Source organism: Geospiza fortis, unplaced genomic scaffold (assembly GCF_000277835.1).
Source record: "Geospiza fortis unplaced genomic scaffold, GeoFor_1.0 scaffold98, whole genome shotgun sequence".
Lineage (NCBI taxonomy): Eukaryota > Metazoa > Chordata > Aves > Passeriformes > Thraupidae > Geospiza > Geospiza fortis.
Window position 1 is genome coordinate 11,103,031 of NW_005054306.1, and position 19,259 is coordinate 11,122,289.

The following is a 19,259-nucleotide window of genomic DNA, read 5'->3' on the forward strand; positions in this document are numbered from 1 at the left end:
TCACAAGGCAAGAAATAAGGGCCCAAAAAAAGCATGACTGATTAAACTCCACTAGCAGTATTAAAAGAAGTAAGATGAGCTTTTTTATTTTGTTTTCCCCTTCCCAGTCATTTTTCAATAAACTGACAGGTAAGAAAATTATTTGGCCAAACTACAAGGTGAATCTGCCCCATTTTCTAGGATGACACTTCTTTAGGCTCCCATGCAATGCCCACAGGTTGCATCCCCACCACGGTGCTGGGGGTGGGCAGCACCATGCAGGAGGACTTGGTGGAGATGGGGATAGGGCTCATGCAGCCAGGCCCTGTGTGCTGCACACACATTGGGTGGCCCCTTCTCAATCTGCAGTGTGAGTCAAACATCAATCCCTCATTCTACCTTGTGCCTAAGCATCCAAGTGAGTTGTTTCGGAAAACAGCAGAAAAAGTAAATTAAAAGGTCTTAGGCAGGAGAGACAAACCTTTACAATTTCACAGACAGCAATAAAGACTGCCCTGTCCACAGGTGCTGCCCTGGACCTGTTTAACATCCCTTGTGTGCATATGCAAGGAGCAGCATGGTTTTACAAAGGATTGTTGAACACACACAGGGCTCAGATCACAATTTAAGAACACAGAACCAAGAGAATAAAGCAGATAGTTACACTGGGGAGCTCTAATTCCCCTGAAGTGTGCAGTATGAACTCTAAAAATGGCATGAATCACCCAAGGCCATAAAGTTGGACTGATGTCCCATCATTCAAGAGGCAGTGCCTGGATCCTCCTTACTACCTGCAGATGACAGCAGCAATCCATGGGCTACTGCCCTATTTCTCTTCCTCTGCTAATGACCATTATCTTATTACCACTCTCTTCTTCTAATTCCCAGTTATGACTACATTTACCCTGGTGTCAGTGGATCCTAGGCACCTCAGTTACCACACAATTATTTTCAGAGCAGTTTTCATCTTGTCATAGCATTTGGGCCTTACCCACAAAGCAGGTTTAAGCTATTCTTTAGAGGCTGCCAAAGCCTCTGTACACAAGCAAGTGAATGCTAAAATAATGCTCACAGAAATATTACTCATGCTGGAAATCTGAAATGTTACATGAGTCTTTCCTCCCTAAAAAAGAAACTAGAGCTATTTGGACTCTGTTCAAGCAAACATTTTCAACAACAGATATGCCTTTTAGACTAAAGCAAAAATTTCTGTCAGAAAAGACCCAGTGATATTTTACCAGATTCTCTGATGAGAAAGACCAACTGGAGGCAAAGGTGTTTGATTATAAATTTTTAGTCAAATTTAAATGACAGTATTCCTCTAGAAATAAAAAAAAGTACAGTGGAGGTTTTTTTCAAAGAGGAAATATTATTTTTTAAAATTATGTGCACACTTTCATGCAGCGTATGCAAACCATGTTTATAACTTTGGCTTCCCACATCTTTATTTTCATCATGTATGTTTAACAAAACCATAGAATGCAGAACAAAATTCTCCCAGACCAAATTCAAGAGTCTCTTAAGGCAGGAACATTTTAATCACATTTTCTGTTCATCTCTACTGCTGATACACAAAGGGGAGGAGGGGCTTCCCAACAGCGGCTGAGCTTGGCATCTAAAATGTCAAAAACCCAAGGATCACCTCAGCTTCCTGAATTCAGCTGACTGGAAAGGAACAGCATTTCTTGACATCAGTCATAAGAGATGCAATATTCAAGCTGTTCTAATACTTTATGATGGATTTGATGTATCAGGTTTCTGCAACTCACAGCACTAAAGAACTTAAAATACAACATAACATCACACTAGCAACCCTTCACAAGACACAGGGTAACAAGACACACTTTGAAATTCAGCTGTCTCTGCACACAGTGCTAACAATGCTGCATTTGCACTTCCTACACAATTTCTGACTAAAGCAAAGAGAGATCACATACTTAGTTGAAATCACTGGTGATTCAATTATAATGGAATGTTGCCACTTTGTCAGGATACCATGTTAATTTCAAACAAAAAAATACTGATTGTTGTGGTTTGGGTTTTTTAAATTATCACAGTGACTGTGACCTAAGTTTTCCAGATATGATACACATCTTCAGAGATTGGTTTGGGAGGGAGGGGAAGAGCACAATGATGTAACTCAAAAAGGCCTAAATGAGATAGATAATTTAACATTAAAATTCTACATTGATGCAGTAACCTGCTGCTTCTCCTCTTTACTTTTTAATATAGAGTATGATGGGGATCTCAAACCAACTTCAGATCACTGATGTCACGTTCAGACAACCTGGACTAGAAGCAGGCACATTTTTAGCAAACTGTAACAGATCCCACAAATATGCCTAAGAGTGTGACCAATTATTGCCAAAATTACAATTTCCTCTACTATGTTTTTATTTACAATCATTGTCTCTTTCACACATATGCAAATCCATGCTGATTTAAATTATTGGGATTTCCGCAGTCTATATATTTGCTTTTTGTTTATGAATATGAATCATCAGAACACAAAACAGGACTGGAATAGAACACCTAATAACAGACCATGGACACAGCAGAAGTTCTTATACACACAACTTTAAGCAAAATAGGAATCTATTTAACATAAGAATTTACTATTTGATTTATTCTTACTAAGACTGCCAAGTCACAACAGAGTAATTAATTTCTTACTGACTATAGAATTTAGGAAGCAGGAAGCTGAAGCCACCAAGGTTAACAAGTTCAAGCAGTTTACAGACTTGTTTCATACAATTTTGCATAAATCTGGAAGGAAGAGGAACACAGAGGTCCAGCCTGCAGGGCTCCAAGTCCTCACTAAGACCTTGGGTTGCTTTGGATCAGAGACAAAAATAAAATCGGAGGCTAAAGAGGAAGACTGGAAATTGCAATTTTGAAGGCAATGTTTACAGTGAAAGTAGGTTGAGATCCACACAACGCCTGCTTACATCCAGGGAAATGGAGTTATTTTGGGAACATGGGTCATTTCAATGCACAGTAACCCTGATGTGGATGATTATCCTTCAGAAGTCTACAGCATTAACTATACTGCTCCTTGGAGTGATACAGAGAGGAAGAGTTCTTTCTGTGGTCCTTCAATAGCACATGACAGGGCTGAAATATGAAAGGGCTAACGGGGACTCAGGAAGACATTCTCTGGAAGCTGATCCAGTGCAAAATTAGGCACTTGAAAGCTGTGGCTTCAAGGGAAACTGAGGGTATTTAACAACTCCCTCGAGCCAAAAGGAGTAGATTGTATTCTCATCCCCTACAACTCTGCCATCTCCTAGAGACTTAGCTCCTCCCTTACACTGGCTCCAGCCAATATTATATGACCTTACAAGTCACTCTAGTTAACTGTAAAAACAGAAAAACCCAGGCTTCCTGTTGCTTTTCAGTGAGATAATTGACTCATACAGGCATCTTCACTGGTGCTTGGCAAACCAGAGGTAAGAAATGAACTAAGAATATGCAACAGGGACACCCTCCTCCCATATCCAAGGAAGCTGTTCAGACACTCTGTCCTCATGAAGCCACAGCTCAGTATAACCTCCCCTCAAAACCAACAGACTGGAATATATAAGTGCTTATCACATTTTATATTATCAAATTTGTGGAGCTATCTGATAATATATCTATATATATGTATGTATATATATATATATATGTATTGAAAAAAAAATAGTAGTGAAGATAAGAAATTATGCACCAAAGTCAAAAACCTCGAAGGTCAGTTTATCCAAGCTGGGAATTAGTCACTTTGCAGATGAAAGCAGGATGGACAATTCCAGTGCATTTGTACTCTTTTCCTCAAATTCTTTGAAACTTACATACTTCTCTATGGTGAATTAACAGCTCAGTGTATCAGCAAGCATCAGAATGGGTCTAGACTTGCATTCTCTAAAATCTGCCTTATCTAAGTTTTCCATTATCTGGACTATCTCTGTTTATTATTATCATGCAGCACATTTTATCAGCTGCTGACAGAACTGTTCAACAGAAAGGATGTAAGATTGCATGGTACAAGTGGTCTAAAACATAGACACATGCTGATAAGAGAAAATTCACTTAACCAGGATAAGATGGTTTGGCCTCCCAAAGGGAAAATACCAAAACAAATTTAAAAACCTAGAAGGAAGTAAATCTCTGCAAAAAGACAACTTCAGAAATAAAGCATCAACTCAAATTCATGTTTTGCTGGTGTTATTTAAATCTCTACTAAAATCAAACAGTGGTAAATTTGAATTGTAGACTACATCTACAAGTCTTCTGCCTGAAAGAATGTAAACACACAAAAATCAATCCCAAATGAAAACTGGTAAAATACCCCAAATACCAGCCCACAAATACAAGGCAAATAACACAAGCTCTTGAGCCCCTTTCTGGCAGTGCTTACTTAACCAGATGTCAAATGTACCATGTCAAAATAAGAACAGCCTACTTAAAGGCAGGCAATGTGAGACTTTTAAAATCATAACCAGAAATTTGTAGTAACAAACCCCCAGGGCTCTAAAAATGGGAAGTGATGTAGAACTGCACTGGAATTCTAAAATTGCCAACTGATTTGCAGGAGATTTTAAACATACACACACACATATATACATATATATAGAGAGAGAAAGAGACCAAAATTCTATATAGTTTAGAAAAGTGAACTATGCCACACAGCAAGCATTTGAAGCTGTGAGAATGTGGTGTTCCACCCTTAAGAAGGGAGAACCCAAGAGTTGTAGATGTACATGGTTGAAAGGAATGGCAAAAGTCAGAGGATCTGCAAAAGCTTATAGAGTTTTATTAATAATTTACACACTTGGCAAAGACATTGTTATTCAAGTCCCTGAACTCCCAGCATAAGCACACAGCAGTGGGTTTTGGATAAGGGGTAGGGTGAAAGGGAAGAGAGAGAGATATGAATTAAAGAGTGAGAAAGAAAGAAAGGGAGAAAGAGAATTAGAGAGATCACCTGTTCTAGCCCCAGCACTGATCTAGCTGGAGTATCCAGGGTCCTGGGGCACACACACACCCAGGCTTTGTTGGGATACCTTTTTATAGATATGTTAACCCTGCTCTGGAGGTAAGCTTCTCACTTTCTATGCAAATTAGTTATCATGCACAGTTCTTTCTTCTAGATCTTTCTGGAAATAGGTTGGAGGCTTGAAGGGTCTTTGATGGTCTTAATCTACAGTGCATGTCTCAACCTCAGGTCCATTTCTCAACCTCATGGCTGCACTTGCCCTGTACTGTGTTGTGTTTATTCTGTTGTGCCAGAACAAGGACATCTGTCCCAGAAAAGTGCTGCTCTATGGCAATGTGGGCCCCTTCTCAACCCACATCCTATTCTTTCTCACAGTGTGTTATTATCAACAATCCTTGGTTGGTTCCATGGATATCCAGCTATCAGTTTTTGAACCACACACATTTTAGTCCCTTATCTTTTAGGCTTCTACAGAGAAACCATTCAGATTTAGCTACTGACTCATCTCTGATGATGTGTAGCAATGTCACAGTCATATGAATGAAAAGTGCTTTGTGAGCCTGGACTCTGCAATAATTCATGAATATGTGAACTCCATGTTGCTACATCCTATCAGGCTCTACCCAATAAAAAATGCTACTATGTCCTGAAGCACCCTTATTTCAAACAGTGGCATCTTGTGCACCTAAATGTTCCTCCTGATAAAATTAAAAGCCCAAATCTTTCTACAAAGTCAAAGATTTCCAAAGAAGCTCATGTGCTGTGCTCTGATGTTCTGAAACCTATTTTTGAAAAAGTTTACTGCAGAAAATAAAAGTCTTTACGGTTTCCTCCACTTCTCCTTTTTGAAAGGTGAAACAACTGAAAAGTTGGTCATAGTGTAGCTACATCTATGCAGAGACTAGATTATCTTCTGTTCCTTTGACTTCCTGTATGTTGCATTTAATGCTCTAAATACAACTTGTAGAATCAAATAAACATAAATTATCACAGGAACACATACACCAAAAGCTACTTAATAACATTTAATTTCATCTCTTACTAAGTGTTTCACGGAACATATTTAACACCTTAAAATGTAATACTAAGCATGCCTACATATTTCACAGAAATACAGAAAACACACCGCTAAAATGAAAGAAGGCAAATTTGATAAATGCAGTATTATTAGCATAAGCTAATAGTTAGCTCAGCACTTATAACAGTAATGAAACTGGCCCTTTGCAATTTAACTGTGCAACATCAACTACAGCTGAAGAAATTATAGTTCATGAATTTATTTTCTAAAGAAGAAAACGAAATCACTGCTGTCTCTATCTACGAGCCCATTCTGAGATCAATGACATGAGAAATGAGCAGTTTTCCATCTCTGCACTCTCAACCTCTGCCTTAAGACACCAACTTTTAAATTTGATTGACATGGCAGGGACACAGACAGACCTCTACCTGGACTGCAGCAGCATCAGAGAGGAAAAAGGAGGTGGGGGAAAGATACTCTGTGTCTCAGAAGCTCTCAGATACAATGGAAGTCCATTTGCCAGGTGAGGTAGGACCAAATTTTTGAAGTCGTAGATGTGTGTAAAAGACCTACACAGACATTGTCCCAGCGAGATTTCTCAAAGGCACCAACATGCAATAGAAGACAAGACAGCTCAGAGTTCAAAGTTATTCTGGCTATTATCTGGTAGCGCATTGCAGCAACCATACTCAGAGACTGTGATCTGCTAATTGCACAGATGGATTCATTACTAACTGTCTCTTCCCTGTACCTGTCAGCTTATTGCCTAAAAATCCAAGACCATTCCTGTTTTCCTGTCCAAAGTCCTCAATGAATCCTGCCAAATCTGCTCTCCTTGCCTTCATACATTGTGTAAGTACAAGACACATTTCAAGTTTCTGCATAAAGGAACCCAAAGCAGACACCTCGATTATTTGTGAAATTCCATCACTAAATTCAACATCACATTCACTTCTGCACCTCACTGAAATGGCTGCAGTGTCACGCAGAGCTGTAAAATACATTAACATCTGGCAGCAGAAAACATGAGCCACCTTCATGCGCTCAACTGTGGCACATTGAAAAAAGTCAGTATTCCTTGAAAATATTACTAAAATGCTTAGCTGTCTGAGCAAGTTTCATACTTGCACCCTTCTACATCACCCAGTTTTTCAGTAATAATTGAGATGAATAATTCTAGTGTCAGAAGCTTTATCTTTCCAATTTTCATATCAGAAAGTCTGAAAGGAAATTAATTACCTTGCACTTTTCTGGATTTGGTCTGATTTTTTTTCCTCCAGTAACATGTTTATGATCTTTATAAGAATACTACTTTACTGGAGAGCCATACTGCAGCAACACATAAAACAGCTAAGACTGAAGAAGATGTTTTGAGAAGACCCCTTCCTCCAGATTAAATGTGGACTAACTTAAGATGCTTTCACTTTTTATCATTGTCCTTATTTCAGCAATAAACGTGCCGAAGTTCACACAAGCCCCAATCCAATTTAAAATGAGCCAGCTTAAAACAGAGCGAGACAATTAGCCACAAGAACCGCTACAGGAAGAATGTATCAGTAATATCTTAAACCACCTCAGCTATCTTAAAATTGGACTTGTCCATACCTGTATTTTAGTAGAGATGTGTATCACGCTGCCAGACCACATTTCAAAGGAGGTATCTGGATCATTTTGGTTCAAGTGAGTTGCTCAAACTATATCAGTATAGTTAATGTAGTACAAAGTGACAGAGATAAAAATAAGAAAATATTTCAGGCCAAAACCACGCAGTTTGGTAGTTTAAACAGAGACTGTGAAAAACAGAACTGTATTTGAAAATCTAGAATTAAAAGCAACCACAACAAACTCATTTTGTTTTTAAAAAATAAAATGTTCAAACAGATTATTCAAAGAAGAAAACAAATCTCTGATTTCTGTCTCATGTTCATCTTTTGTCATCTAGTGACTGACAACAGAATACCTATTCCACTAATATCTACTTACAGTCCTCAAAAAATCCCTGGAATTTTGTCCACCAGCATCAAAATTCTCAAATTCAAGAGCAATAACAGCACAGAGTATGTTTCTCTGTCTTGTTGCTGTTATTAATTAAGTCCCATTTGCTGCTCCTGAATGGCTGTTATTTAGTTGCACTGGATGGGTGTGTAGAAAGTAATGGAAGATGGATCAACAGCTGTAGTTATTACGAAAATTATGGCACTGCATGAGAGGAATTGCAGCTGCTCAATTCATGCAAATAAGAGCTACTTGATAATGCCTATAATTACACAGCATGTCAAAACAGCATAGTTGGAGTGTAAGTAGAGAGTACATATTTTAAAAAGCCAAAAGATTTCCATTTCATTATATTTCCCATTCCCTAAACGCCTATTTAGAGATAACAAGAAACACTTTCTGTCAACAGGCTCACAGATACAGAAAGGTCTGCTGAGTCTCGCAGGTGCATTCTCCTGCCAGCACTGCAGCTGTCAAACACAGAGCCTCTCTGCTATTTGTAACACAGTCTGGACTCACATCACAGCTGGGGCTTCAGCTCACTGTGTGCTGAGCAGATATGAAGATCCAGCCACATCTACTTTCAAAGCAAAGGAAGGCTGCTTCCAAGTGGCTCAGACAATGCAGATACCATCTCCTCTATCCGAAGCCTGGTCCTGATACCTGGAACAGCACTGTAATATTCTAGTTTACTTTACTTTTGAGTGTACCTTCTTTCAGCTTGTTCAGGACAATTCCTTTCCCACTTCAGGCACTAAGGCCCTGTTCAAGAGCACATTTCCTTTTCTTAGATGAAAACCTCACTAAAGGCTCCTCATTTTCAGAGATACAGCCCACTGTGCTTATCCTGCTACATCTGTAGTCTGTTTACACATTAGCAATGGTTTATATAAAGTGACATTTTATTACTTTAGTGTCTTCCCATTCCTGTTCTGCCTGTTTAATTAAAGCCCTCCTTTTTTTGCCAGTTGTTTCATGCTAGCAAATCCCTGCACCTGCATGTAAAAAAAAAAAAACAGGGATGAAACCTCATTTGTTTTCCTCTGTACCTCAAATTCTTGTTTAAACAGCTGTGCAGTACAAAATTATGCTACAAATAATAAACCCAGAACAAGAAATACAAGAGTAGTGAAGAGATTTATTAATTAACTTATTTTTATGACATTCACAAAAAGAGACACAGGGAGATACTATTTTGCAAGCCTCCTACCTCTCACTCAGGAGTGAGTTGGACCCACTTGGTGTGTAAAGCAGTCAGTTGCTGAAGTGCCTTACTGCTCTCGTTTTACGCAGTGATTCAAACTACATAACCTGGCAGAAACCACAACTTTTCCTGTGAAGTCTGATGACAAAATTCTGTTGCAAATGCCTTGGAACCCAGGAACGTTACTCCTGGTAGAAGTGCTACCTCATGGTACAGTCATTAAATCACTGACCCAACATAACAGCTACACACTTGTTAGCCTTACCTGAAATCACATGCTGTGGTAAGTTCTGCTCCTCCTCCAAAAGCTTTTCCTTGAACTAGTGCAACACTGATCAAAGGCAACCTGCACAAGAGACTTTAGTAAGCAAAATTCTTGCTTTTAGCCTTTCAGAAATTAAAAAACATTTCAACCAAACCATTTCTACAGTAAAAGTTGAGAAAAATATATTGCTCCAATTTAATCAAATAACTACATCTTTGTGGGCAGTCGGCACAACACCAATTCCACTTATGTCAAAATTACTATTGCAAAATTGATACAGAATCCCAGAATGAAACAGCAACACAGATATTTTAAATGGAATCAAAATAAAGATCACTGAAATACATGTTATGAAAAATACCTGCTAATGTACTGAAATATACGTTATGAAAAATACCTGCTATAGAATATATCTAAAAAGACTACCTGTGAGGAGTGACAGGATAGCAACACAAGATTCTACTCTAAGCCACTACACCACAGAAAGCAGCAGAAAGAGACACAAAGAACTGAAGGGCTGAGTTATCTAAAATTAATGAGATCTACCATGACAGCTTCAGCAGCTTCTTCAAACAGAGTGCTACTATCTCAGTCATCAACAAAACTTTTTTTGCAGACAAAACCTTTTGAGGAAAGCAGCAATCTGTTACCTTTGTTGGTGTTGTATTTAATCATGTTCAAGGTATTTAATCATGTTCAAGGTAATTCAAAGGACAGAGGGAAGGAAAAGTTTCCCCACTGCTGATGTGAAATGAATACTAATGAACAGTGACTTAGGATAAGGCAAGTTCCTTAAGAAATGAAGGCAGCTGGTTAGTCACAAAATTTGCACATTAATACAGCTGTTTCATCTTTTACTATGAAGAGATATTTAGCTTTTTGAGCAGTTTACAAACCACATTCAGAAGTCAGCATCCTAATTATAACCACATGTCTGGTTTTAGTTCTCCTTCAACAGAAGCACCAACACTTTCTTACAGCCCAAGTTCACTTACAAGCTGCAGCACAGTTCATACAATACATGGTACAAGAGAACCCACTGGAAGAGGGCAATCTCATTTTTCCTGTGCTTTATGAGAAAGCAGAAGATGTGGGTCCAAAGATGGCTACATCCAGACTCTAATCCATTTGAGGCACCTCTCTCAGGATCAGTCAGCCTCAGCTCTGAGGGAGGCTAATCCCATCTACAACAGATGTCCCCAGACAGCAGCTCAGTGCTCCCCCTGAACCATGGCTTAAAGATACACTAAGTCTACACACCTGAGGTGGGGACTTAAATCTTCACACATCTTCCTCCTCTTAGCTTTGCCCCATCAATTTCGATTATATGGAGACAAGCTTATGCAAATGGCTTCCAATCCTGAGGATCCCTTACAGTACTACTAATGTAAGTTTCCAATCTCCTGGGTAATTTTACAGAAAAAATGTTAATTCATAACATTTTCTCATACAGATTATTTGAAAACAATGAATATTTGAAAACAAAGAATATTCATCTTCAAAGAGCTCTAAGCAGAAAAACATAGACTCTACCTCAAATGGATTTGCTCGAAACTTGACTTCTTAAGGGAAGCTAAGTCTAAAGGAAAGGGTGTTGTTTTCAGAATTACCAGATGGTAGAACTGACACACTCCTCTTGCGAAGTGGCAAGATATATAAATAAATATATCAAATAAATAAAAATATCAAATAAATAAAATAAATATATCAAAATAAATTAAAAAATAAAATAAAATATCAAAATAAATAAAATAAATATATCAAATAAATGTTTCCTATGTAGGCTGCATAACCTGTTGCTGCTTGTTATTTAAGAGTTACCAACTTCCAATGAGTTAGAGAGGTTGAGTTTCAGAAAATCTGAAGGCCTAGATTTCCTTAATTCTGGGTATGTCCTAACTCTACACATCTAAACCTAAGGGCTTTTTTTCCTGTTCCAGTCTCTAGAAAGTGTAATAGCTACAAAATGTTAAGGTCTAATTTAAATCCATAAATACCTACCTGATTAACACGTGTGAATACAAGGTCTGGGATTCAAAATTACATATATAACACACATGTTTACATACATACATATTTATCTTTAAACATCTTGTTAAAGAGTTAGCCAAAATACATTCTGATACTTATAATTACTTCATAAATGGGTAAATAAAATATATTACCTCATAAGTCTGGTTAAGGTGTTTTGCATAAACATGCACATATTCATCCCATCCTACAATGAACAGGAAGTTAAAAAATGTTACATGATCTTAATGTGAAGCAATTAAACACATAGATGAAGTAAACAGGAGTAGCATTCTTTATATTTACTTCAGCTGGGTTTTGGCTCTGGTTCATGTTGCCCAAATTCTAGCCCAACCCCACTATGCACAAATAGAAAACCTAGTATAAATCGGGTTAAAAAAAAAAAATCAGAACTCAACTGACTTATATAAATTTCAGTTAAAATTAAACCACTGTTAAAGTAATTGCAAAACGGAATTTCTATGTGTTTCCTCCTAATTTCCTCTTCTCACTTCAATTGGAACACACATAAATCTGAATTTTCAAATTCTGTACAAAGCCACAGTGTGCTACATACTTTTTACTGTCCCAAATCCATCAAGTTTTAGACAAGATACAATTTACCAATTTAATCTTTTATTGTTTGGGCCAAAAGCATTTTAGCTAAAAAAAGAAAACTAAAAACACCAAACCACAAAACACTGAAACAAATTAAAAACCAAACCAGAAAGAAGATTGTTCTTATGTCTCACATCCTTTGTGTTTTACACCTCCTTGCAATCAAAAGTGAAAAAGATACAATAATTTATTTCTAATCTAGTACAAGAACTGAAGGGCTCCCAATAAAATACGTTCAAAATAAATATTTCTTCCTACAATGCGTAGTTTAAATGTGGAACGCTTGGCAGAAGGGCATTACACCCTCTACATGATTTCAAGAACTACATAAACTCACAACAGGAACAGCAACAAAAGGTTATTACATAGAAGGCAGCACCTCTAGCTCTAGAAGCCTTAGTCACAAATTGCTGGAAGCTAAGAAAATATTTTGAGACAAAATCATTATCTATCTGCCTTCCCTGTTGTTGTCCGCTTTCTCAGACGTCTAGAATTAATCAGAAACTTGACAAATAACTGGACTAAATGATCTAGAACCACCATGTTCATATACACACTGAATTGAACAACACTTATTATTTATCCCAGACAAAAGAAAAACATTATGCTTGGACATCGCAGAAATAAAAAAACAGTAGGTAAAAATTTCAGCACATCTTTCAAATAATAAAGAAAAAAATCCAAACAAACCAAACCAATCTCTTTAACAGAAATTACTAATTTCTAAAACACGGTTTTACAAAAGCTGGCAATTTAGAGAACCTGCCTGAATTAAAAGCCTCTGACTCATACCTCCGGGAAGGAAAATATATGCACTTAGTCTTCAGTACATCTTTGGAATAGAACCTTGAAATAACAGTAGGCCAATTGCAGGTGATTTATTGTCCATTTAGTCATGTATTCCCAAGAGCTACTCTGCCCAAAGCCAACCAGCATTATGATGTTTAGGTGCAGATCTCTGGCAGATGTGAGCGCCATGACAATTGTTACACAAGAACCAGCATATTTAGTTTTACTACACTAAAGGGCTGCTTGAAAATTTTAGCACCTGTTAATTTATAAAAAGGCTTTTAATTATCACTGTAGCCACCTCCTACACCCCCTAAGAACAGTAGCAATATTTCCACTCCAAATTAAAGAACATTCAAACCCTTTGTGATAGCTGCCTTAGTAGCTAAGTTCAAAGTCCACACAAACATACGAGGTACCAGTTCTCAGACACAGACTTGCACAATTCCCATATTACAACTGTCAGGATGAAGCTGCACAAAAGCTCTTCAGAGAACACAATTTTTCGCTTCATCACAGCAGAATCCTTGCATTCAAACTGGCCTTCTCAACTCATGACAAAATCCAAAATGGTAATTAAAGATTAATTCCAGAACAGACAAACTTGAAAAATGCATTTATGTCTGAGCAGACAAAAATAAAGTCTTCATTCTCTCAGGTGGTAGAGAGATTACTGTGTATCCCATGGAAAAAATGCCTGCACAGAAAACACTCCTTAAAAAAAAAAAACAACAAGCAAAAAAAAAGCAATTGCTTGAGTCCTGGCAAATAAACCCTTCAAACCTTCCTGACAAGAAAAATAAGGCTACTATTCAGATAAAATTCTCTGACTAAGAGGTGTTCACTGCAGTCTAGTAGAATAATTATATTTGCAGCTCTAAGACTGTCCTTGAAATAAGAAGACATCTAACTAGCAGAAAGGGAGGCAAAATGCAGTAAAATGCACTACATATGGAAGAAAAGGATTAATAGCTTGGTGTGGGCCTAGGAGAGGCAGGGAAGAAGAAAGTCACCTTCATAAACTAGAAAACTGTAATGCTGGCTCTTATTGCTGCAAGAGCTTTGAATCCATTTGCACTACAGGCAGAACATAATTTACATATTATCTCCAACTGCTCCAAAGTCCTCCCTCCACAGCTTATGTTTGGGAACCTCTGTCCTAGGGCTTCTAGACAGGGACAAGGAAAGCAAAATTCTCCTTTGTGCTTCTTTCTCTGAGCTGTTGCTTTAAGAGCTATTCTTGCTTTTCAGCTAGGCAACTTTTCAAGTCTCACTCCAGAATGAGGTTCTTGCTCTTGGAACAGCTTACAAAGCCTTATAAAGACAGAAGGAAAAATATTTTTTATTTAAATTCCACTAGTCATTTACCTTCTGTGATTTGGTTATGTAATGTTAGCACTCAGAAAAGAAAAACAGGCAGGGGACCGAGGTTTGCTTCAGAGTTAGGAACAATTGAACATGAGAGAAGGTGTACAAAGAAAGAGAAAAAGAATGAAGGGGAAGAGGAGGACAAAGAGCCACTAGGGGGCACGAAAATCCTTCAGGATTCTTGGCCCTTATTCTGCACCACAGGGAAAAGCAAACTGTACTGAAAATTATGAAAAATACAGTCCTCCCTCAACCAACCGGTTGGTTAAAATATAAGTGTTTTCTGCAATTACTAAAAGCTATGGGCTAAAGCAGCCTTGAAAAAAATAGATAAAGGACAGCTCAGTTGTTTGAGCATGGTACTAATAATGACAGATTGCGGGTTCAATCCATTCACTTAGAAGTTGGACTCGATCATCCCTGTGGGCCCCTTCCAACTCAGAATATTCTGTGATACTCTAAAAGACATATCAGTTCAGGCACGAAGCTATTCACCTTTTTTTTTTTTTTTGCCTTGAAGATGCCTATGGACAGAAAACTTAACCTGAAGCCAGACGAAACACTCATCTGCAGCAAGTTAGAGAGAAGAGTTCTGTAAGACTGAAGAACAGCAAATGCTATTCCACATTCTAATAAAGCTTCACTTAATAAAGACTATTAAATCCCACCAAACAGATGCTTTAGGAGCTATTATAAAGAAACTCTCAGTAACAGATAAATAGCTGGAACTCTCCAAAGGAAATAGAAAAGCAACTATGTTTAACTATTCTTGGAGCATTTCTGGTGACTCAGGCTTTAATTTCAATACTAGCATGAGATCTAGATTATGTGTAGAGAATTCTCAACAAAGTTATAACACGTATATATTTCATTCTGTCCAGTATATCTGTTATCAAACCTAGTCCTTGCAAGAGCCCTCTCTGCCACTGCAGTGGCTCCAAGTAATTTGTATAAGCATACAGAGAGAATACAAAATGTATGGAAGCAGAATCACTGAGATTTACTAAATGCAGAACTCTGAAGAAAAGCCTAGACTGCAAATAAGAAAACAACTGACCTTGCTTGGCTTCAGCTCCTTTTCTGTTGGTATAATACTCAAAGAAGTTAAGAATTGCAGATCAAAATAAAAAAAATCAATTTAGAAAAAAATCACATCTACATCTATATTTTTAAACTACCAGTTCTTATAAAATATCCAGATTAAAATGTCCCCCAAATCCATTTATACTATAAAGCATGACATTTCTGTAATAAGAAAAGCATCTCTCTTGTGGTGTTCCCAAAAGGAAACAAAATGTCCTATACCCTTTGAAAACTGGACTGTCTTTTTTATTTTACAAGGCCAAAAATAAAATCTAAGACATTGTGGGGTTTATGATATTTAGTTTTATCAACAGAAAAAAAAATCATCACTAAATACAAATATCAGATTAACCAGTTTTGTGTTGATATTCATACTGGAAGGGCAAATTAAATGTTTCATTTACATGGTTAAATCCTGAAACTTGCAGAGGCCACAAAAAAGCACCAGGATTGGCACTTACCACAACTGCAGATCAGCAGCACAGGAAGACCCTCTTCCCTGGCAGCTGGCAAAACCCTATTTCACACATTGCCAAGCCCACACATTAACTCAAAGAAAGAACTGTAGCACATGTGAAAGTTGTCCTCTGGGGGGCATGAGCAAAAAATTGCCATCAAACCCCAACGTCTGCAACTTCATAGATACACACAAGACTCATATGACTCAAGTATAGCACAAGAATTGCATCTGTTCTTCCATTTCACGCAGGTACAAGCACAGCTTTGATAAAATAGAAACCTTTCTGTAATAGCAGCCATTCTACTTAAATTTCTTTTTTTTACTTTAGAATAGGAGAAATTATTACTTTTATCTGTTTCTAAAGGTCAAACTAGAGAAGCACACTTTATCTGACGAGCAAATTCACCATATATTGCTGTGAGAAACTGAAATGACACTTTTAAAAGAAAAGGCTAGAAAGAACATCTAGTGTAGGAATTTAGAGTTATGAATCATTTACAATAACACTTAAATCACAGCTTGAAGGGGCTGACAGCACTCTTTTTGACCATTAAAGCTCCATTTTGTGACCTGTATGTAAAACTGCAGAAGTGTAGTGCAACACTTCTGTCCAAAACAATCTAAAAAAATTAATTTTTTCTCCAAAACCTTAATGTGTACTAATACTTGCCTGGGAATTGGATATTTCTTTGACTACATTCAAATCAGATCCTGAGCAAAAAGTGTTTCCTGCACCATGGATTATAAGACCTTTGCCATCTTTCCAGTTTTCCAGTTCAGTTACCCTCTCCTGGAGCTCTACCATCATAGTGCCTGCCACAAGAGGGGAGAAACAAAATTTTTAACAAGAATTATTATCACCATAATGTTTTTTGTTACATTTCCCACCACCAAAACCAAGTTACAGTTAATAAGTGATGGGCTTAAAATCACAACAGAAAGTATCATCTTAAATCCTGCACACAGTCACTGGCATACATTTGTTCTCCAAGGATGCACTTCCCAAAGTTCCAAAGGATATTCTGTATGAAGAATATTTGTGTTACACTCAAGAAAGCCCCAAACCAAAACAAAACAAAATCAACAAACAAAAACCCTCTGCCTGTTGTATTTCTGCTTGCAATTGCATACATTCAGGACAGATGAATTTATCTGTATCCATCCAGATCTCTCCAACCAGTCATTTTGAAGTTACTGACATTCCTCCCTGCCCAAACAATTAGCAGAGAATAGAAAAGAATCATGTCCAGGGTGGGTTCAAGGCACAACCAGTCAATGTTAACAAAGGTTTCTTTCTAAAAAGACTCTCTTTATAAAGCATATCATCATACAGTACTAGCTTTTTATTTCTTGTTTAAACATCCAATTCATCATAAAACATCATAAACATCATATTTGCTTTAGTACCCCTCCTGACACGGAACTCTACAAACTCCTGTTTCTAGAGCCCATCCTAGACAGCAGCATCTTCCACATCAATGGAATGTACCTGCATTAATTCAAAGCTCTTCCTCTCTGAATGCCTATGACTGTCCAGTTATACACTTAAGAGAAAACATGTACAGAAACTAATTTCAGAAAGCAGAGTACATACAGGCTAATGACACTCAGCTTTACCCTTCTTTGACAAGAATTTAGACGGACATGGCTACATTCTTCAGATAGAAATGTGCTTTTGATTAATACTCTCAAGGACTCTCTCCTCTGCCAACAGTGCTGCTTTTTTAACTCTATGCATGCATGCACAGGTCTCATTCTCTTCTGAAATCTCCCATTAGCAGCTATTCCAGGCGACATTTATGTTTTCTTTCTTATGGTTTTTTTCCTTACAGTTCATTATGAAGTAAGCTTCCCCATCCCACATCAAGAGTGAACACTCAGTCAAGTATTTATCCCTTAGGCTTGGTGTCAGACACTGCAATAACACAGTTTGACAATGTTTCTGAGGTAGCCAATAATCAAGTGGACATTACATATTATATATATTACATATTATATACCAGAATAGCATTGAGTTGGGTTTTTTTTTACCCACTGTCAAGTCCACACTATAATCCTCTAAAAAATCCCAGCAGTTTTGCCAGTTGCTTTCCTTTCTGTATTTCTAATTTGGTCATCCTTTTTGTATGTGGCACATTACATTTGTTTTCACTGCATTTCACCCTGTTGATCTTGAGCTGATTGCAGCAGCTAATCAAGATCACTGAATGCCTCTCCTCTACTCCAAAAAATAATCTTGCAAGCTCTCCTAATATGGAGTCATCTGACCATTTCAGCAGTTCACTTTCTGTTTCATCATCCAAGCCAGAAATGAAAATACTGAGCAGAACTAGGCCTAGATGAGATTTTTGTGGGTCTTCACTTGAAATGCTTTTCCAGCCTGATGGCACACTCAACAACTTTTCTGCAAATGCTGCTGTTCAAACAGGTGTGCATTAACCCTGTGGATTTCACTTCTTGCATATTTTCCTTCTTAAGTCTTCTTAACAGAAAGATATTTGGGATGGCATCCAAGCACTGCTAGAGTCAAATACAGCAGAACCACTGTTTGTGGTTTTTTTAATAGGCAAAGCAGTGAGGTATTGAAGAGTCTTCCCACAGATTATTCCAAGAAAAAAACTGAGTTAACTGAAAAAATATGAGCTTGTTACATGCAATAGCAGGGGACAAAAGACACCGGCCAGAGCCTGTTCAATCCTCCTCTGAGAGGCTCTTTTCCATTCCTGACACCACTGAACTATTATTTTACCAACAGGTATACTTCCTGATGTTTGACATAATGAAGAAGGCACAACACTAAAGCAAATTCTCATTCTGCCAATCTTAGTATTTCAGTATTTGATACCACTAAGTTCATGCTCTTTACAGAATTAATAATTTGTTTGTATTTTAACTATAATCTGAGAAAAAATGTTTCCAAGTAAATTCTAGAAAATAAAAACTATCATCATTATTTTCTAATTCCTACAGGTTAGCTTTCTTCTCTTTTAAACTACATTCAAGTTTAGTTCAGTGAGAGGTTGGGTTGCTGAAATTGGCTCTACCAGGCTTAAACTGATATTATTAGCATTTGTTTCCAGAGAGACCATTTCAAACAGGTGGCTATCAGATTCCAATTAAGAAGAGAAAAAAGGCATAACAATCTCCGTACCACCCATTAGCAATTTGCCAACAATTTTGTTCTGTTTTTGATTTCAGGAGTTGCTCAAGCTTAGAATAAACATAATTCCTTTGAGATAAAAAACTGCTGTGTAAAGTAAATGCCTGGAAAATAGAATTTTCCTCAACAGTTTAATAATGTTTTGCAGCTTTCTAGAGGGAGCATGCATGGATATATAAATTCACATCTGCCACCATTCAGAAGCTCTGAGACACAGAATTAACAGATTTTGATGGGGAGGTAGCTGTATCTACAGCTCTGGCTGATGAAGTGAAGCAGGTTCTGCTGAGGTAATTCAGGGCTAGCACACCCCATCCTGCCCCTTGAAGAGCATT

General features: G+C 37.5%; 1 protein-coding gene across 1 annotated transcript in view; it reads right to left on the reverse strand.

Annotated features, from left to right (window-relative positions):
- The window catches only part of ECHDC1 (ethylmalonyl-CoA decarboxylase 1), a 38,998-nt gene that overhangs the window by 12,330 nt on the left and 7,409 nt on the right, over positions 1 to 19,259 (reverse strand). The window contains exons 3-5 of the mRNA XM_031066654.1: positions 16,435 to 16,577; positions 11,602 to 11,654; positions 9,437 to 9,517 (exon numbers count right to left, since the gene is read on the reverse strand). Of these exons, the coding sequence (XP_030922514.1) occupies positions 9,437 to 9,517; positions 11,602 to 11,654; positions 16,435 to 16,577 (277 nt within the window). The remainder of the gene's footprint in view (positions 1 to 9,436; positions 9,518 to 11,601; positions 11,655 to 16,434; positions 16,578 to 19,259) is intronic.